Below are 21,429 nucleotides of genomic sequence, written 5' to 3' on the forward strand. Positions count from 1 at the left end.
TGCTCAAATGGATATTCATTGTCTGCTTTTTTGTCCAGGTAGCCATTTGAGAAACTGTTTAGCAGTCTTATGTCTTGGGGGTAGAAGCTGTTAAGGAGCCTTTTGGACCTAGATTTGGCTCTCCGGTACGGCTTGCTGTGTGGTAACAGAGAGAATGGTTCATAACTAGGGTGGCTAGAGTCTGACCTCTGACATCACCTGGTATAGAGGTCCTGAATGGCAGGAAGCTTGGCCCCAGTGATGTATGGGGCCTTATGCACTATTTTGCTGTAGAGCCTTGCGGTCGGACGCCGAGCAGTTGCCATACCAAGCAGTGACGCAACCAGTCAGAATGCTCTAGATGGTGCAGCTGTAGAACTTTTTGAGGATCTGGGGACCCATGCCAAATCTTTTCAATCTCCTGAGGGGGAAGAGGTGTTGAGGTTCCTTTTTCACAACCGTCTTGGTGTATTTGGACCATGATAGTTTGTTAGTGATGTGGACGCCATGGAACTTGAAGCTCTATCCGCTCCACTACAGCCACGTTGATGTGAATGAGGGTGTGCTTGGTCCCCCCTTTCCTGTAGTTCGCCATCAGCTATTTTGTCTTGCTTATGTTGAGGGAGAGGTTGTCCTGGTACCACACGGCCAGGTCACTGACCTCCTTGTAGTCTGTCTCATCATTGTCGGTGATCAGACCTACCACTGTTGTCGTCAGCAAACTTTATGATGGTGTTGGAGTCGTGCTTGGCCACGCAGCCATGCGTGAACAGGGAGTACAGGAGGGACTAAGCATACACCCGAAGGGCCCCGTGTTGAGGATGTGTGTTGGATGTGTTGTTGCCTACCCTTACAACCTGGGGGCGGTCCAGGATCCAGTTGCAGAGGGAGGTGTTTAGTCCCAGGGTCCTTAGCTTAGCGATGAGCTTTGAGCACATTATGGTGTTGAACGCTGAGCTGTAGTCAATGAACAGCATTCTCACGTAGGTATTTATTTTGTCCAGGTGGGAAAGGGAAGTATGTAGTGCAATAGAGATTGCATCATCTGTTGGGTCGGTATGTGAAACATGCTTGAAACATGTAGGTATTACATACTCGATTAGGTAGAGGTTGAAAATTGATCAGCGCATGCACTGAGTACACGTCTTGGTAATGTCTGGACCTGCGGCCTTGTGAATGTTGACCTGTTTAAATGTGTTAATCACATCGGCTACGGAGAGCATGATCGCACAGTCGTCCGGAACAGCTGGTACTCTCATGCATGGTTCAGTGTTGCTTGCCTTGAAGAGAGCATAGATAGCATTTAGCTCATTTGGTAGGTTTGCATCACTGAGCAACTTGCGGCTGGATTTCTGTTTGTAATCCGTAATAGTTTGCAAGCCATGCCACATCCGACAAGCGTCAGAGCCGGTGTAGTAGGACTCAATGTTAGTCCTGTATTGATGCTTTGCCTGTTTGATGGTTTGTGGGAGGGCATAGTGGGATTTCTTTTCAGCATCCGGATTAGTGTCGCGCTCCTTGAAAGCGGAAGCTCTAGCCTTTAGCTCAGTGTGGATGTTGCCTGTAAATCCATGGCTTCTGGTTGGGATATGTACGTAAGGTCACTGTGGGGATGACATCGTCAATGCAGTTATTGATGAAGCCGGTGACCGATGTGATATACTCCTCAATGCCATCGGCTGAATCCTGGAAAATATTGCAGTCTGCGGCAGAAAAACAGGCCTGTAGCTTTGCATCCACATCATCAGACCACTTCCGTATTGATCGAGTCACTGGTACTTCCTACTTGAGTTTTTGCTTATAAGCAGCCATCAGGAGGACAGAATTATGGTCGGATTTGCCAAATGGAGAGCTTTGTAAGCTTCTCTGTGTGTGGAGTAAATGTGGTCTAAATGTATTTTTTAATAAAAAATAATAATAATTCTTATCCTGGTTGCACATGTCAAATGCTGGTTAAAAATGAGGTAAAATTGATTTGTTTTCCTGCATTAAGCCCCCGGCCACTAGGAGCGCCGCTTCTGGGTGAGAATTTTCTTGTTTGCTTATGGCCTTAAAGCTTGTTGAGTGCTGTCTTATTGCCTGCATTGCCTGCATTTGTGGTGGTAAATAGACAGCTACGTAAAAAAAATATATATATATATATATATATATATATAAAACGTTATATCTCACACTATATATCTCACTGTCAACGTCCTCTCACTGTCAACTACGTTTATTTTCAGCAAACTTTTAACATGTAAATATTTGTATGACCATAACAATATTCAGCAACTGAGACATAAACTGAACAAGTTCCACAGACATGTGACTAACAGAAATGGGATAATGTGTCCCTGAACAAAGGGGGGGTCAAAATTAAAAGTAACGGTCAGTATCTGGGGTGGCCACCAGCTGCATTAAGTACTGCAGTGCATCTCCTCCTCATGGACTGCACCAGATTTGCCAGTTCTTGCTGTGAGATGTTACCCCACTCTCTCACCAAGGCACCTGCAAGTTCCCGGACATTTCTGGGGGGAATGGCCCTAGCCCTCACCCTCCAATCCAACAGGTCCCAGACGTGCTCAATGGGATTGAGATCTGGGCTCTTCTCTGGCCATGGCAGAACACTGACATTCCTGTTTCGGAGGAAATCACGCACAGAACGAGCAGTATGGCTGGTGGCATTGTCATGCTGGAGGGTCACGTCAGGATGTGCCTGCAGGAAGGGTACCAAATGAGGGAGGTGTTGTCTTCCCTGTAACGCACAGCGTTGAGATTGCCTGCAATGACAACAAGCTCAGTCTGATGATGCTGTGACACACTGCCCCAGACCATGACGGACCCTCCACCTCCAAATCGATCCCGCTCCAGAGTACAGGCCTCGGTGTAACGCTTATTCCTTCGCCGATAAACGCGAATCCGACCATCACCCCTGGTGAGACAACCGTGACTCGTCAGTGAAGAGCACTTTTTGCCAGTCCTGTCTGGTCCAGCGACAGTGGGTTTGTGCCCATAGGCGATGTTGTTGCCAGTGATGTCTGGTGAGGACCTGCCTTACAACAGGCCTGCAAGCCCTCAGTCCAGCCTCTCTCAGCCTATTGCAGACAGTCTGAGCACTGACGGAGGGATTGTGCATTCCTGGTGTAACTCGGGCAGTTGTTGTTGCCATCCTGTACCTGTCCCGCAGGTGTGATGTTCGGATGTACCGATCCTGTGCAGGTGTTGTTGCACGTGGTCTGCAACTGCGAGGACAATCAGCTGTCCTGTGTCCCTGTAGCGCTGTCTTAGGCGTCTCACAGTACGGACATTGCAATTTATTGCCCTGGCCACATCTGCAGTCCTCATGCCTTCTTGCAGCCTGGCTAAGGCACGTTCACACCGATGAGCAGGGACCCTGGGCATCTTTCTTTTGGTGTTTTTCAGGGTCAGTAGAAAGGCTTCTATAGTGTCCTTAGTTTTCATTACTGTGACCTTAATTGCCTACCATCTGTAAGCTGTTAGTGTCTTAACGACCGTTCCACGTGTGCATGTAAATTAATTGTTTATGGTTCATTGAACAAGCATGGCAAACGGTGTTTAAACCCTTTACAATGAAGATCTGTGAAGTTATTTGGATTATCTTTGAAAGACAGGGTCCTGAAAAAGGGATGTTTCTTTTTTTCCGTGTGTGTGTGTGTGTGTGTGTGTGTGTGTGTGTGTGTGTGTGTGTGTGTGTGTGTGTGTGTGTGTGTGTGTGTGTGTGTGTGTGTGTGTGTGTGTGTGTGTGTGTACTCACACACGCGCGCGCGCACACACACTCTCTACATCAGGCGACCAAAACCTCAAGACTACCTTAATATTAGAGGTCGCACACCAGCTGGTTTTGACAAATAGACACAGCATACCACCATCGTCTTACCAGAGTTTGCTGTTCTGTCTTGCCGATGCACGGAAAACCCAGCCAACTGTATATTATCCATGTCCTTGTTTAGCCACGACTGAGTGATACATAAGATATTACAGTTTTTAATGTCCCGTTGGTAGGATAGTCTCGAACGGAGCTCATCCGGTTTATTCTCCAGTGATTGCACGTTCACCAGTAAGACGGAGGGTGAAGGTGGATTATCCACTCGCCGAGTAATTCTCACTAAGCACCCGGATCTGCACCCCCTGTATCGGCATCTCCTTTTCATGCGAATGACTCGGATTTGGGCCTGGTCCAGGAGGAGCCGTAAATCTTTTGCCTCCGATTCGTAAAAGAAAAAATCTTTATCCTGTCCGAGGCGAGTAATCACAGCACTGTATATCTTGCCCGCTCTGAGTTTTGGCGCTTCATCCTTTTTGTGACTATTCGGCTTCAGCTAACCATCCTAAAATCTCATTAGAAATTTGTTGTTTTTGATGTAGTAGTAACGTTATAGCCCTGCTGTGCTATTATATTCGGTGCTGTTATGTAAAATGCCAATGAATCATTGTGTGATCTTTAGACATTGATTCAGCTTTTATCTAACTGCACCATTGTGAGAAGTGATGATCTTCTATGAGTAATAATGTTAAGTAATGAGTTAGACTATTAGGCATAAGCAATAGATCTTGATTAGTGTTATTTTAAGCCATTGGAGCGCCCTTCGTGGTGCTGAAAGGACAGCGCCAGGATTGTGCAATGATGGTAAAGAAGTTGAACCAACTTGTGGTAGTGAAGGATATCTCGCCATTCGGCCAGTTCAGGAACAAACAAAACATTTCAGTATAGCCTAATAGGAATCCGTGATATAGATATTTGTTGGCTATATCCTAATATCTTAGCACTGTTTGCAAGGAGAACTTTAGTTGCCAGTAGGCATTTTCATTGTATTGTGTAGCTTACACTACGTCATAAATAAACTTTGAATTTATTAACTTGAACACATGGTTACAATATACCCTATTACAGAATAAAAGAAAACCGAGAGGTGAACTATCAATTCATATAATTGATTTGCATAGATTAAACATGCTATAAAATCAATTAACCAAGTAGTAAACATGAAATCATTACTATGTAGAATTGCAGGAAATTCTTTTTAAAACAGCCATAAAATCAAGCTTTTGGTGTGGTGTATTTATGCATCTTAATAAACCATAACATTATTACCTCACACTGCCCAATTCTCCTTTCCATTTGCCCACCCTGACAGACCAACCTAGAACGGGCCCTGCATCTCAACCAATAGCCAATATAGGCTACATATCCCAAGCAGCGCTACAGCAACTTCCAGAGAGCATCAGGCTCCTTGGGCTTTGTGGTGGCCACTCTGGTTTGGGTGTACTTGGCAGAACGTTGTCGCCGTAACCAAGTGGTCACATCTTCTGGGTTCCAGTGCGTAAGAGAGGGTCCGTGGAGTTTTATGAATATCAAGGCAGACACAGTGAATTTGTATGCTTGATCTCGTTGGTGTGATAAGATTCATGTGGCTTAACCGCGTTTTACAGGGAATGAGTTACAGTTTAAACATTGCATGCCCACAAAATACAGTTGAAGTCGGAAGTTTACATACACCTTAGCCAAATACATTTAAACTCAACTTTCACAATTCCTGTGAATTCACAATTCCTTTTTTTAGGTCAGTTAGGATCACCACTTTATTTTAAGAATGTGAAATGTCAGAATAATAGTGGAAAGAATGATTTATTTCAGCTTTTATTTCTTTCATCACATTCCCAGTGGGTCAGAAGTTTACATACACTCAATTAGTATTTGATAGCATTGCCTTTAAATTGTTTAACTTGGGTCGAACGTTTCAGGTAGCCTTCCACAAGCTTCCCACAATAAGTTGGGTGAATTTTGGCCCATTCCTCCTGACAGAGCTGGTGTAACTGAGTCAGGTGGGTAGGCCTCCTTGCTTGAACATGCTTTTTCAGGTCTTCCCACAAATTTTCTATACGATGGAGGTCGGGGCTTTGTGATGGCCACTCCAATACCTTGACTTTGTTGTCCTTAAGACATTTTGCCACAACTTTGGATGTATGCTTGGGGTCATTGTCCATTTGGAAGACCCATTTACGACCAAGCTTTAACTTCCTGACTGAAGTCTTGAGATGTTGCTACAATATATCCACATAATTTTCCTACCTCATGATGCCATCTATTTTGTGAAGTGCACCAGTCCCTTCTGCAGCAAAGCACCCCCACAACTTGATGCTGCCACCCCCATGCTTCACGTTTGGGATGGTGTTCTTCGGCTTGCAAGCATTCCCCTTTTTCCTCCAAACATAACGATGGTCATTATGGCCAAACAGTTCTATTTTTGTTTCATCAGACCAGAGGACATTTCTCCAAAAAGTACGATCTTTGTCCCCATGTGCAGTTGCAAACCGTAGTCTGGCTTTTTTATGGCTGTTTTGGAGCAGTGGCTTCTTCCTTGCTGAGCGGCCTTTCAGGTTATGTCGATATATAGGACTCATTTTACTGTGGATGGAGATATTTTTGTTCCTCTTTCCTCCAGCATCTTCACAAGGTCCTTTGCTGTTGTTCTGGGATTGATTTGCACTTTTTGCACCAAAGTACGTTCATCTCTAGGAGACAGAACGCGTCTCCTTCCTGAGTGGTATGACGGCTGCGTGGTCCCATGGTGTTTATACTTGCGCACTATTGTTTGTACAGATGAACATGGTACCTTCAGGCATTTGGAAATTTCTCCTAAGGATGAACCAGACTTGTGGAGGTCTACTGATTTCTTTTGATTTTCCCATGATGTCAAGCAAAGAGGCAAGGCACTGAGTTTGAAGGTAGGCCTTGAAATACATCCGCAGGTACACCTCCAATTGACTCAAATTAGGTCAATTAGCTTATCAGAAGCTTCTAAAGCCATGACATAATTTTCTGGAATTTTACAGGCAGGCACAGTCAGCTTTGTGTATGTAAACTTCTGACCCACTGGAATTGTGATACAGTGAATCATAAGTGAAATAATCTGTCTGTAAACAACTGTTGGAAAAATGACTTGTGTCATGCACAAAGTAGATGTCCTAACCGACTTGCCAAAACTATAGTTTGTTAACAAGAAATTTGTGGAGTGGTTGAAAAACGAGTTTTAATGACTCCAACCTAAGTGTATGTTAACTTCCGACTTCAACTGTAAATAATGGATTTATTGTGACGGTGTAGGCTATATTACATGGATTTATTAGACTGTTTGAAATGTAGACATTCCAAAGGTCTGCATCATTGGCTCGTAGGCTATGTGTGGAAGCTAGGAGATGCTAAATGTGTTTATGTTAATTAACGGTCAATTACCGTGAGACCGACAGTTATTTGCTTGACAATCACCGCCTGACTATTTTGTGACCTCCACAGCCCTATGTATCATATACCTGTTTCTAGCTCTGAGTCTTTACTTTTATCCAATGTAAAAAAATAAATTTAAAAAAAAGACAGCATCCAGGTGGTGGGTCCCCTCCTCCATCTCGATCTTCTTTCTCTACCAACTCCTCTCTCTTTCCACCACTCTACCTTCCTTATCTCTATCTTTTGTGTTCTCCCTCATTTGCTTTCTGCTTTCTCAAAAGGCTGACCTTTTGGAAATTACACTTACAATAGGAGATCATCTGATGTCCTCCCAGTAATCAAGTAAATTATCTCTTTAGCGCAGACTGATAATGACAGGGCACGAGACACACTGACACACTTTTTGGAATTAGACTCTGCTTGTACAATACTCACAACAGTTAATCATTAATTTCTGATATGAAATACCTGGTAATGATTTTTTGAAAGGAGTGCATTTCACACTCTTATAAATGTATTTTCTATGAGTCATTTAAATGATGCCGCATTTTGGTTGACATTTTCAAACAATATAAAAAGATGTTGGAGTTTATGTATTTTCTTGTGCTTTCATAAATATCAATCTGTACTTACAGTCCTGTGTGATTACGACTTAAGGCTTATTGTAGGTACCCAGACAAAGAACAGACCTACCTATAGCTCTTTATTTATATATATATATATATATCTCGCCTAGAAGGTTCTGGAATAATACAACTGCCCAATGCCGGCCCTTTACAGTAACACAGAGGGTGCTGTCCCTCTCTCTGCCAGGGGCTTAGGGACGATTAGCAGGTAGCAAAAGTAGACCAAGTCAGGCCAGCCCCGACTGTAAGCCTCATTCCCTACACTGCTAGGATCAGGCTATTGGCTTTCTCTCAAGCCTCAAGAGGAAAGATCAGCCAAGTCTAGCCAGCTGTCTTTCTCTCTCCCTCTCTCTCTCTTCCTTTTCTCTCTCCCTAGAGGCTTGGCTGTGTCTCACTCTCGAGCAACACTCAAAAGCTTTCAATCGACATCACCCTTCCTTTTTATCTCTCTCAGCCAATTCTCTCTTCCCCCATCTCTCCTTCCATACTTCTCCTCTCCATTTAGGAATAATGGCTGCTTGTTCTGAGGGCATTAAGGACAGCCTCTCGGTACGATCCTCTTCATGTGTCAGAGGGGGTTTGTGTTAAGACCATTAAAACCAGTACTGCGACCCCGTTCACCAGTTAGCCACTCAAGATAAATTCTGCTTGCCAATGATAGGTGACCTAGCCTCTAAACATGAAAGCCCACCAGACAGACTGCATGATAGACTGCATTAGCGCCAGGTAGCGTCACAGACCAGTTCACCTTAAGGCCAAAGTCACTCCCCGGTCGCCCCTGCTATGTCAATAGCAGCCACTCTAATTGTGTTTGTGGAGCTAACGTAGTACGCTAACGTAGCATGCTAGCAGCCATTGTGAGTGAATGGACTGTGTCAGTGAGTGGTAAAATGGACGCACGTCAGTCCTCTCAAACACGCATAGTGATAAGGGAGAGCAAACAAAAGGCACAAAGGATTCCCTGGTTGACTTGGAGTGTATATGGACCATATTGTAAAGCCATTCACCCAGCAGTAATGATGTACCGGTGTCCACCTGTTCCCGAGGATGTTTGCTCACAATAAAATGTGTTGATGTTGGTATGTTTATTTGTTACTGTATTTTTCTACATTTTCACAGAGCATTAAGAAAAACCTAGATGAAATGCGATCTATAGATACCTTTTTAAGATCGAACAGCAAGAGACATTCCTTGTGCACATGGCAATTAAGGTGTGTGTGTGTCCAGGCTACGGGAGGCAGTAAGGAAGATGGAGGAGAAGCACTTTTCGGAGCACACAGAGGAGCACGTGGAGTTTCTGCCTGTAGAGTGGCGCTCCAAACTGGCACTGGATGGGGGTAAGGTTAATGCTTGTGTGTGTATTGTGTGTACGTTGTGTGTTTGTGTATGTGTGGTCTTGTTCTATCCTCGTGTGGACCTAAAGTTCCCACAAGGATAGTAAAACATGGAAAATTCTCCCCTGTGGGGACATTTCTCACATCCCCATGAGGACAAGGCTATTTTAAGTTTAGGGGTTATGGTTAAGGGTGAGGAGTTGGGTTTGGGTTACGGGTTAGGTTTAGGGTTAGGAAAAATGTGGATTTTCAATGGAAATCAATTTTAGGTCCCCACGGTGATAGAAAAACATTTGTGTATGTTCCATGTGCTGCCCTCTGCCTGTCCTGTCTCATACTCCCTATAATTTCCTAATATGTCTGTGATGCACATAGTAAAAATATAGATACTAACTGTTTTAGCCAAGTTAATAGGTGATTTATTGATCTGAATATAATGGATTAATAAAAATAGAGGGGCTGAACAAAGGCTTTCCCATAAAAAAATACTTAAATATATCTAGATGGTATTGATGGTTGAATTGTGTGTTTTCCTGCAGATACAGTGGACTCCATCACCCCAGATAAGGTGCGAGGACTGAGAGACCTGCTCAACAGCAGTGCCATGGACATCATGTACTACACCAGCCCCTTGTACAGGGACGAGGTGAGACTGAAACACACACATACACACACACACACACAGTGGGTTTAATCCATCATCTCACTTGACGAGCTGCCCAGTGACGCGAACCTACCAGATGAGCTAAATGCCTTTTTATGCTCGCTTCGAGGCAAGCAACACTGAAACATGCATGAGAGCACCAGCTGTTCCAGACGACTGTGTGATCACGCTCTCCATAGCCGATGTGAGCAAGACAGGTCAACATTGACAAAGCTGCGGGGCCAAACTGATTACCTGGACGTGTACTCAAAACATTCGCGGAACAACTGGCAAGTTTCTTCAATGACATTTTCAACCTCTCCCTGGCCGAGTCTGTAATACCTACATGTTTCAAACAGACCACCCTGTGCCCAAGAAAACGAAGGTAACCTGCCTTAGGGCTAGGCGGGATACCGTTTTTTGCGGTATACCGGTATTGATGCATGGATCAGTTTGTGTTTTTACTTTTCCTTCTATACCGGTATTTGAATGTTTGGTTGCACACTGCGTAAATGTGATACGCAGTGTATAACATCAATTTTATAGTTTACTTCGCTACTTGAGTCATCTCTCTCCACTCTATGCCTTTTTCCACACAGACCTAGCCACGCCCCCTGTCACTCAAGGAGCGCATTTGATGTTCCTCAACCATGAGACACTTGCGTTGAGTCTGCATGGTCAATGCAGCACATGCAACAATGTTGATGACAACGATGCAGTTGTCACTTTGCTTCTTAATATAAATCTACGAGCGTTCTATAATTACACTATTAGCTTGTGCTTCTTACATCTGCGAACAGCTAGTTTGTCTTTTCTTAGCAAGTTGTTCCTAAATCTTGTTAGCCGCTGATTGTTAGCCGCTATTGCTTAGCTCTAGCTCATAAATTTACTGAGTAAGAGCAAGCGTAATTAGATATACAGCCTGATCATACCAGTGATTGTGTAGACCTAAATCAGCATGTTGTTTGTGCAACAGTGTCTTCTAAATTAGAGGTAAACGCAAAGCAGATATATGTTAGCTACATGAAGTAGCTAAGAAGAAACATTCAATGTGGTCAACGATTATAGGGTCCAATAGGAAACACCTATCAACACATTAGTTCCTGTCACAATAACTCCTCCCTGGCATTTTAATTCGTTGTCATGTCAAACACTATTAAAAGTGCCCACTATTATATTCCAACTGTAATTAGAATAGACATTCTATTTCCCTGATTCCAACCGTTAACCCAAGTGTTTGGCTCTAAATCGCAAGTCAAATTGAAACATTTGGTTAAAAATAATGCTCAGATTACTTGACCATATCATGCAGCCCTACGTGGCAGTGTGGAAAGGATCTCAAATGCAGAAAATTATGATTTCTTTGAGGGGGAAGGGGGGGGGGGGTTGAAGTTGAATTGGTCATGCTGGTCATGGCTCACATCAACACCATCACACCAGAAACCTTAGACCCACTCCAATTCGCATACCGCCTCAACAGATCCACAGATGATGCAATTTCAATCGCGCTCCACACTGCCCTTTCCCACTTGGACAAAGGGAACACCTATGTGAGAATGCTGTTCATTGACTACAGCTCTGCGTTCAACACCATAGTGCCTACAAAGATCATCATTAAGCTAAGGACCCTGGGACTAAACACTTCCCTCTGCAACTGGATCCTGGACTTCCTGACGGGCCACCCCCAGGTGGTAAGGGTGGGCAAAAACACATCTGCCACACTGATCCTCAACACGGGGGCCCCTCGGGTGTGTGCTTAGTCCCCTCCTGTACTACCTGTTTACCCACAACTGCGTGGCCAAGCACGTCTTAAACACCATCAAGTTTGCTGACAACATAAGTGGTAGGCTTGATCACAAAAAAAGATGAGACGGCCTATAGGGTGGAGGTCAGGGACCTGGTAGTGTGGTGCCAGGATAACAACCTCTCCCTCAGTGTGAACAAGACACAGGTGCTGATTGCGGGCTATAGGAAAAGGAGGGCTGAACAGTCCCCCATTAACATCGGTGGGACTGAAGTGGAGCGGGTCGTGAGTTTCAAGTTCCTTGGTGTTCACATCACCAACAAACTATCATGGTCCAAACACACCAAGACAGTTGTGAAGAGGGCACGACAACACCTTTTCCCCCCCAGGAGACTGAACAGTTCTACAGCTGTACCATCAAGAGCATCCTGACCAGTTGCATCACCGCCTGGTATGGCAACTGCTCAGCATCTGACCATAAGGCGCTACAGAGGGTACTGCGACGGCTCAGTACATCACTGGGGCCAAGCTTCCTGACATCCAGGACCTATATACTAGGCGGTGTCAGGGGAAGGCCCAAACAATTGTCAAAGACCCCAGTCACCCAAGTCATAGACTTTTCTCTCTGATAATGCACAGAAAACGGTACCGGAGCGCCAAGTCTAGGACCAAATGGCTCCTTAACAGCTTCTGCCCCCCCAAAGGCATAAGACTGCTGAACAACTAATCAAATGGTCACCTAGATTATTTACATTGACCCCCCCCCCCCCCCCCCCCCGTTTTGTTTGTTTTTACACTGCCGTTACTCGCTGGTTATTATCTATGCAAAGTCACTTTACAAATGACCTCTACTGACCTGTATCCCCGGACATTGACTCGGTACAGGTACCCCCTGTATATAGCCTCGTATTCTTATGTAAATGTATTGTTACTTTTTGAATTGTAATATATATATTTTTTTTTTCTTAACTCTATTTCTTGAACTGCATTGTTGGTTAAGGGCTTGTAAGGAAGCATTACATGGTAAGGTTGTATTTGGCGCATGTGACAAATAAAATTAGATTTGAATTGACACTACCCTCCCCTTCTTTTGATTTCCAGATCACCAAGGGCCTGACGTCAGAGCTGAACCGCCTCTACACCCTGTTCTGCTCCAGGAACCCAGAGTTTGAGGAGAAGGGGGGCAAGGTGTCCATCGTGTCTCACTCCCTGGGCTGCGTGATCACCTTTGACATCATGACAGGCTGGGACCCGGTGAAGTTCTGTCTGCAGGAGCATCAGGAGCTGGAGGAGGAGCTGGACCTGAGATGGGTCTCCTATGAGGAGAGATGCCTGCTGGAGCAGCTGCAGCTCACCAGGAACAGGTAGGCTGGGTGGAGGGTCATGGGAGGAATGGGATGAGTGTCTGTCTGTCCTCTAAACTGTGACAATCTCAACTGTGTCTAGAGACAGCTAGGGGGGGGTGTGTGTAGGAAGGCGTGTGGTATGAGTGCTTTGTTAATGGTCTGAATACTACAGGAACAGTATTACTCAAACTCCCCCTCTCCTCCTCAGGTTACGAGAGCTGGAGGATCAGCTTCAAGGCCTGGAGGCCTCCAAACCGCTAGCACTCCCTGCTCTTAAATTTAAGGTACACTCTGCTAACTGCTCAAACTGCTCAAAAGCAATCACCCAGGACACAGTAGCCAAGGTGTTAATGGAAGAAAGTAACAAGATGACTAGCAAAGATGTGAAGGAAGGATATGGTGTCAGTTTCTTCCTCTTCCCCAGGTGGAGAACTTCTTCTGTATGGGCTCTCCCCTGGCAGTGTTCCTGGCCCTGAGAGGGATTAGACCAGGGAACAGTGGCGAACAGGACCACATTCTGCCTCGCGCCATCTGCCAGAGGCTATTCAACATCTTCCACCCCACGGACCCTGTGGTGAGAAACACACACACACACACACACACACACACACACACACACACACACACACACACACACACACACACACACACACACACACACACACACACACACACACACACACACACACATACACACATACACACATACACACATACACACATACACACATACACACATACACACAACCACAAACCGATGCCCTTCACCAGGGCTATTCTATTGGACTTGGAGGGCTGAAACAGCAGGTAGTTGTTTCTACCGGGTAGTTGATTGCATTATAAATCAGTTCCTGATTAGAGTGGAAAAAATGTAAAACCAGCCTCGAAGGCCAAATTTGAATAGCCCTGTCCTAACCCTCAGCTCTGTGCCTCTGAGCCTTGATCATCTTATGGATGATTATACAGAGGGATTTTTCCTGACCAGAGGATAGACTGGGTGCTAGACTGACTGTGATTGGTTTGTCCCTCCTGCAGGCCTACAGACTGGAGCCCCTCATCCTAAAACATTACAGCAACATTGCACCTGCACAGATACACTGGTAAGAGTTCACAAAGTTAATTCATTTAATTCATTCTCTTGTTACATATAAACTTCTGAAACTACTACTTACTTCATGGACAGTGACATGTTTTTCTTCTCCTAGGTGTAGTGCTATAGACCCCACGCCGTACGATGAGATCCGTCCCACCTTCATCAACCCGCAGAAGGACCCGACGTCGGACACAGAGAGCATCCCCAGCCCCTCCACCTCCCCTGTTCTGGCCAGGAAATACTATGGAGAGTCTATCGCCAGCATGGGCAAGGCCAGCATACTAGGTACATCTGTCAGTCACCTGGTTGATTCTCTGTAAAGAACTTTGTTGCATCAAATAACCATGCATTTTGCATGCACATTATAATGACCTTAAACGCTTGAATAGGAGTGCCTTCATTACCTGCACACATGACACAGATTCAAACTCGGGGTGGTCCAAAGCTAGAACAGAAAGAATCAGCTTCATTGTATGATTACCTCACTCAGTAGGTTCCCATAGATTTTACAGCCAGTCATTTGAACAGCAGGTATTCGTAGACAGCACAACATGTCCTGAGCAGACAAAGCAGGTGGCTCCATTTAAATGTGCTTCAGCATGTACCCAGCCTGTTGTGATGGAGTTGACATCTATTATTGGACTCCCTCTACAGTATTTCCATCACAGACCCACCTGACTGATCATTGGAGATGACACTAGTAACACTGCCATCTTGTGGAGAGAGCATGTAAAGACCAGAGCTGTAGTACTGGGTCTACTTCACTCACCTTTGTTGCACCCTGTGTCTAAAATTAAGCCTTTGCTGTTCCCCCCCGTCTTATCTGTCTAGGAGCGGCCAGTATTGGTAACAGTATAGGGAAGGGAATAGGAGGGATCCTGTTCTCTCGGTTCTCTCGCTCTGCGCCCTCCGGAGTGTCCTGTGCCATCGAGGCCGGGACTCCAGAGGGGGAGGAGCCGAAGAGGACTGTCGATAGCCAATCAGATTACGGCCTCTCGTCCACCTTGTCCCAGTCCCCCTCCACACTCATAGACCCGTCAGGTTAGTTGAACTACATTTCAACCCCATTGTTTTGTGTACAATTGTTTTAAGTGGGGAAAGAAATTAAGGTTTCAGGAATAATTGTATTGTGATCCATGTAATAACAAGTGCCCTATAAAAAGAATTGTAGAGAAGGAATACATCATGCTAATGCACATCAATAAGAGTGCTTGACATTTGCAAGCCACTGTCCATATTAACTGTTAAGTACCCTTTTCAATGTGTAGCAGTTAGGCCTATGACATGTGGTGCGGTATACAGTAGTTAGATTAAATTGTATTCTCACAGTGAGTCTCTTTGTTCTACAGTGGAAATGGAGCGCCGCATCGACTTTGAACTCCGTGAGGGCCTTGTGGAGAGCCGCTATTGGTCAGCGGTGACCTCTCATACAGCCTATTGGGTCTCACACGATATTGCGCTCTTCCTACTGACGTTCATATACAAGCAGGCCAACGTGCCGCCACCCACAGACAGTCCTGACCCAGAGTAAACACACAGAGCGACTCCACCATGTCCACACTCACACACAGCATCTTTATCACCCTTTGTTACTCCATTCTCTCTAACTAGTTTTATACTGACACACTTCTACTAACACACAGACCTCCTTTCGTACTGTTTAGGATGGATACACATTCACACGGGTGACACATTGGATTATGGCCCCCTAAGGGGGGGCAGCCTGCCTGTCACTGTGATGACCAGTCCCAATGCATGCTCTGTGAAAGCATGGGGGCATAGTAGGATCCTCCATCTATCCTTCCAGTCGCCAACGAGTATGTCAGAGATTTCATTGCACGCTACCGAAGGGGTCTCCTCTTCCTCTTAAGATCACAGTCTCTGTCTGAAACCGCTGCCCTCTCGGATGTACCAACCTCCAACTCCCCCCATGTGTAGCAGGCATGGTTCAGCCATAGTTCAGCCCAACCCAAAGCTCTACTCTCCTCCACAGACTCTTCATGGAGCTGTGGAATGCACAAGCCAGCTTGGACCCCTCAGTAACCTCCCTTATCCACACTGGTCTGTATCTTCTTACCCTGAGTTACGTTTCCATCGACAAGAACCTGGGCTGGATACTGGGACCTTCAAATAATGGAAAGACTTATGAAGGAAATTAAGTTTGTTACTTTGTCTCAACGTATGTTACTGTCTGAGCGAACTCAATGCAACTTTCAAAGGGGTCTAAATGTTATTTCTATAATAGAATGTTAATATATATCACTAAGAAAATAATACTACAGTTTGTTTTTCCTTTATTTGTTTTGGAAATGTAAAAAAAGTGGGAGACGAACTTGTCTCGCTGTACTTCGAGTTAGTGTTCCTACTTTTCATTACCATTTGATCATCGAATGACTTTTACGAAGAAGTATCAATTGACAGTAGTGAGCATGAGCCTCACACAAAGCTCTGCAGAAAGCCATTTTCATTTTTTATACGACAAAGTTATTAGATGACGTACAGTTGAAGTCGGAAGTTTACATACACCTTAGCCAAATACATTTAAACTCAGTTTTTCACATTTACTGACATTTAATCCTAGTAAAAATTCCCTGTCTTAGGTCAGTTAGGATCACCACTTTATTTTAAGAATGTGAAATGTCAGAATAATAGTAGAGAGTGATTTATTTCAGCTTTTATTTCTTTAATCACATTCCCAGTGGGTCAGAAGTTTACATACACTCAATTAGTGTTTGGTAGCATTGCCTTTAAATTGTTTAACTTGGGTCAAATGTTTCGGGTAGCCTTCCACAAGCTTCCCACAATAAGTTGGGTGATTTTTGGCCCATTCCTCCTGACAGAGCTGGTGTAACTGAGTCAGGTTTGCAGGCCTCCTTGTTAGCACACGCTTTTTCAGTTCTGCCCACACATTTTCGATAGGATTGAGGTCAGGGCATTGTGATGGCCACTCCAATACCTTGACTTTGTTGTCCTTAAGCCATTTTGCCACAACTTTGAAAGTATGCTTGGGGTCATTGTCCATTTGGAAGACCCATTTGCGACCAAGCTTTAACTTCCTGACTGATGTCTTGATGTTGCTTCAATATATCCACATCATTTTCCTACCTCATGATGCCATCTATTTTGTGAAGAGCACCAGTCCCTCCTGCAGCAAAGCACCCCCACAACATGATGCTGCCACCCCTGTGCTTAACGGTTGGGATAGTGTTCTTCGGCTTGCAAGCCTCCCCCTTTTTCCTCCAAACGTAACGATGGTCCTTATGGCCAAACAGTTCTACTTTTTGTTTAATCAGACCAGAGGACATTTCTCCAAAAAGTATGATCTTTGTCCCCATGTGCAGTTGCAAACCGTAGTCTGGCTTTTTTTATGGCGGCTTCTTCCTTGCTGTGCGGCCTTTCAGGTTATGTCGATATAGGACTTGTTTTGCTGTGGATATAGATACTTTTTTACCTCTTTGCCTTTGCTGTTGTTCTGGGATTGAAATGCACTTTTCAGACCAAAGTATGTTCATCTCTAGGAGACAGAACGCGTCTCCTTCCTGAGCGGTATGACAGCTGCGTGGTCCCATGGTGTTTATACTTGCATACTATTGTTTGTGCAGATGAACGTGGTACCTTCAGGCATTTGGAAATTGCTCCAAAGGATGAACCAGACTTGTGGAGGTCTACAATTTTTTTTCTGAGGTCTTGGCTGATTTTTGGAGGGGGATTTTCCCATGATGCCAAGCAAAGAGGCACTGTGTTTGAAGGTAGGCCTTGAAATACATCCACAGATACACCTCAAATTATGTCAATTAGCCTATCAGAAGCTTCTAAAGCCATGACATAATTTTCTGGAATTTTCCAAGCTGTTTAAAGGCACAGTGAATTTAGTGTATGTAAACTTCTGACCCACTGGAACTGTGATACAGTGAATTATAAGTGAAATAATCTGTCTGTAAACAATTGTTGGAAAAATGACTTGTGTCATGCGCAAAGTAGATGTCCTAACCGACTTGCCAAAACTATAGTTTGTTAACAAGAAATTTGTGGAGTGGTTGAAAACAAGTTTTAATGACTCCAACCTAAGTGTATGTAAACTTCCGACTTCAACTGTGTAACAGCATTACCCTATGTCTTTTGGTTTTAGTAACTGAATGGTGCTGTGTGGCAAACTTTTCTTTGAGGTACATTTAAACGTCTTTGGCTCCAGGGAGTGAGTGGCACCGACTTGACTTTCACTTGATGTTCAGATGACGTTCATACAATGTCAGCAGGACATTCGAGTGACACAAACATCCGTACATGTTAAAGTCAAGCTTGGTGAGTGTCATTTTGCCTGTAGCCAGCCTTGACTAGTAACTTACATTATTGTCATTAAATGTAATTTAGGATCTCTTTTAGTCACCGAGAAGCAATGTTAGGTCCATGTTTGGAGCTCTGAAATGTACCCTCCATTTTATGTTACTGAGCAACTTTTCAATCTAACCAAAACACAGGCGAAGTCAGTTCTGTTCAGATGGATAGTCTGAAGTCTAATTTGCTCCTAATGTATGCAATTCAAGTGTCCAAGAGAGATCATGTCAATGCTTAATCCAGGCTGTATCACAACCGGCCGTGATTGGGAATTCCATAGGGCTGCACACAATTGGCCCAGCGTCGTCCGGGTTTGGCCGGTGTAGGCTGTCATAGTTAAGAACAAATTCTTATTTACAGACTTGCCTAGTTAATTTTGTGGTTGGAAGGAGGAGCTGTCACTCACAGGTTTGAGCCAGTAGAAACTCTCCTAACAAACCTTAAAGGTTATAAACAGGAGGTGACCTTCAGGCACTAAAATATTTACATTGATTCCCTGATCAATAAAATGGAAAGAGAATGTATATATTTTTTATCCAATTTATTTTTAATTATAATTTTCAAATGTAGTGTTAACATAGATCCCTTAAAGGTCCAATGCAGCCGTTTTCTCAATATCAAATAATTTCGGGGTAAAAATGAAGTACTTTACTGTGAATTAAAAAGGTCATATAGAAAAAATAGCTTCTTAGTAAAGAGCAATTTCTCAACAAGAATTTGTCAAGGACTGTCTTAGTGGGGAGGGGAAACTGAAAACTATCTCTTATTGGACTATTAACTAATTTACCTGGTGATGTCACCAGGTAAGCCAAAACTCCATCCAACCAAAACAGGCAGTCTTTTCAAACGGATCTTATACTAAAAGGGCATTATCATCGGTTTGAAAATGTTCTACCTCATAGTGTGGAAATGTATATAAAACACAGGAAAATTACGCGTTTGACTGCACTGGGCCTTTAAGGGAACAGGAAATCCAGCAGGTGGCCAAATATGACTAAGTTATTTTATGCGTGCTTTACTCTTAATGGCTTAGCCAGTATGAACAGAGCATGTTGAAATACAAGGGCGTTTTCCCTCTACGAAAGGGCTTCAGGTTAGTTATTCAGCTTTAGTCACCTTTTCCAAGAACAATATGCAAAACTAAACAAGCTCAGTAGATTTGTTTATGGCTCAGAAAGTGAAACATGATGCCTGAATCACTTTGCATCCCATCTGGTCATTTTAAATGTAAATGTGTCTCTCATCTGGGTTTTTGCAGTGTTGCCAACAGATGTTTGAAATTCTAAAGCTGCATTCAAATGGTCTGGCACTGGCTGCTCATTATCTAAAAAAAACACTGCATGTTTTTAAATAAACCGTTTTTTGCAATTATAGAGATGCGGGATGATGAAATGGAACTAACCTCAAATTAACTTGTGTGTGCTGCTCACTGCACATTGTCATTGTAGCGTTCCCTGTATGTCCTATGCTTTGTTATCCGAATAACAGAGTCAAATTAATTGTCTAATAATATGTATGGCACAAACTCTTGCTAACTGTTCCAGAGCTAAGGGCTGTGGGCTAATAATCCACACAATGGATTTATTTTTATATTTTTTGGAATGTGCTCATTTGGGATCATTGCAGAAGAGTGACGTGCATGTTAGTGGGGCCTATTTTGTGAATCAAATCAAGTGGACTCGGACCAGACTGCCTTGTAGAGGACCAGAGAACAATTCTTGATGTCATGGGCAGTAAGGGAAAATGACTTGGAGTTGTTCAGAATGAATGTTGATGGTGGATACACATTCTCAATGGCTATAAATTGCACAGGACCGCTTTAGATATGGCTCTTATTGCTTTTGTGTGTTTCTGTTAAATGTCTGACAGAGGTGAAAGACTATGCCTCTTTTCTGCCATCTATATCAAGTTGTTTCCACATTGGGCAGTCATGCAACTAATTCTCTCTTATGAAGGGTTTGAACACTCCCCAACATGTTGTTTTAAGTATACTGGTCAAGGACAGTTTAACTGATGTCTCTGCATGCTAAAGTGATACCTGCTGGGTATGGGGTTGGAGGGGGCTATCATAATTGTGGTTGGTTAAAGTTCCGATACATCAGGCCAGCTATCACAAGGTGAACCTCATTCAAATACAGGCAAGCACCGAATGTAAACTGTTCGGAAATATATTGGCTGAAGAAATTAGTTTAAATAGTTTGATGTGCACGTTCTGTTTTTTGTTCTGTTTTGATTATGGTCTTGGGACTCTCTTGTCAGGGAGGTTTCACAAACCTCAGGGATATGTCTGTTATATTGTCTGACCATTCATCTCAGCTCTGAGCATTTAGTGAAGCCACAGGGATGTCAAAGTACAGTATCTAGCTGGTCTATCCCAGAGTCGCCCACAGTTTGAAAGCTTTGGTTCACCTTTGAACCCTAAGGGATCATCTGTCAAACTAGTTGTGTTCAGTAGGGCACACTGTAGAATACAGTATGTTTTGCGATGAAATATAGATCTGTGTTCTTATTAGATAAGTTCTGGTAGTACCGCCTTGTTTTCCTGTTACAAAACAATTTCCAACTAATGATATGCCCCAGAGCTCTAGCCTTTCAGATTATGTCCACAGAATGAGAAGTACCATCTTGGAATGTCTGCATTGTCTGAGTCGACTGTATGAACTAAACCTTTTTCAGTAAGACTGTTACTTTGACTTTCTGCTGGAAAAGTGACTGTCCCTAAAGCTGTGCAATAACCCATCATGCCTGTAATCAAACTGCAAACTGCCATCCAAAACATTTTATTTTATTAAAACATTTTTCTTATTTTATTCTGTACTCTCCCTTCTGCTGCTTTTTTAAAGTTGTTCTGTCATATCCCAATGATGATATCTGAGAGGAAGGATTTGTACTGACGTCTGGACGGTCTTGTCTGTCTGAATGAGAAGTGCTAAAATGTGTGGGAGGGAGGTCTGGGACGAGGCTGAGGGATGAAGATATTGTCCAAATATTAAGCAGGAACGATTTGCTAGTTTCCAGGTTCTGTTGGAGCACTATACTGCTATTTGTTTTCTTTGAACCTTAGATCAAATTCTTTCCTCTGCACTGCACAGACTTTCCAA

General features: G+C 43.8%; 1 protein-coding gene across 2 annotated transcripts in view; it reads left to right on the forward strand.

Moving 5' to 3' along the window:
- The window catches only part of LOC129811832 (phospholipase DDHD1-like), a 42,645-nt gene extending 21,507 nt beyond the window's left edge, over positions 1-21,138 (forward strand). For both annotated transcript variants that reach the window (XM_055863481.1, XM_055863482.1), the window contains 9 exons: positions 9,061-9,170; positions 9,707-9,813; positions 12,656-12,918; positions 13,109-13,184; positions 13,325-13,474; positions 13,936-14,000; positions 14,106-14,278; positions 14,825-15,034; positions 15,343-21,138. In XM_055863481.1, coding sequence (XP_055719456.1) covers positions 9,061-9,170; positions 9,707-9,813; positions 12,656-12,918; positions 13,109-13,184; positions 13,325-13,474; positions 13,936-14,000; positions 14,106-14,278; positions 14,825-15,034; positions 15,343-15,524 — 1,336 coding nt within the window. In that variant the 3' untranslated portion in view covers positions 15,525-21,138. The remainder of the gene's footprint in view (positions 1-9,060; positions 9,171-9,706; positions 9,814-12,655; positions 12,919-13,108; positions 13,185-13,324; positions 13,475-13,935; positions 14,001-14,105; positions 14,279-14,824; positions 15,035-15,342) is intronic.
- The last annotated feature ends 291 nt before the right edge of the window (positions 21,139-21,429 follow it).

The sequence above is a fragment of the Salvelinus fontinalis genome, chromosome 15 (genome assembly GCF_029448725.1).
Source record: "Salvelinus fontinalis isolate EN_2023a chromosome 15, ASM2944872v1, whole genome shotgun sequence".
In the NCBI taxonomy this organism is placed as follows: domain Eukaryota; kingdom Metazoa; phylum Chordata; class Actinopteri; order Salmoniformes; family Salmonidae; genus Salvelinus; species Salvelinus fontinalis.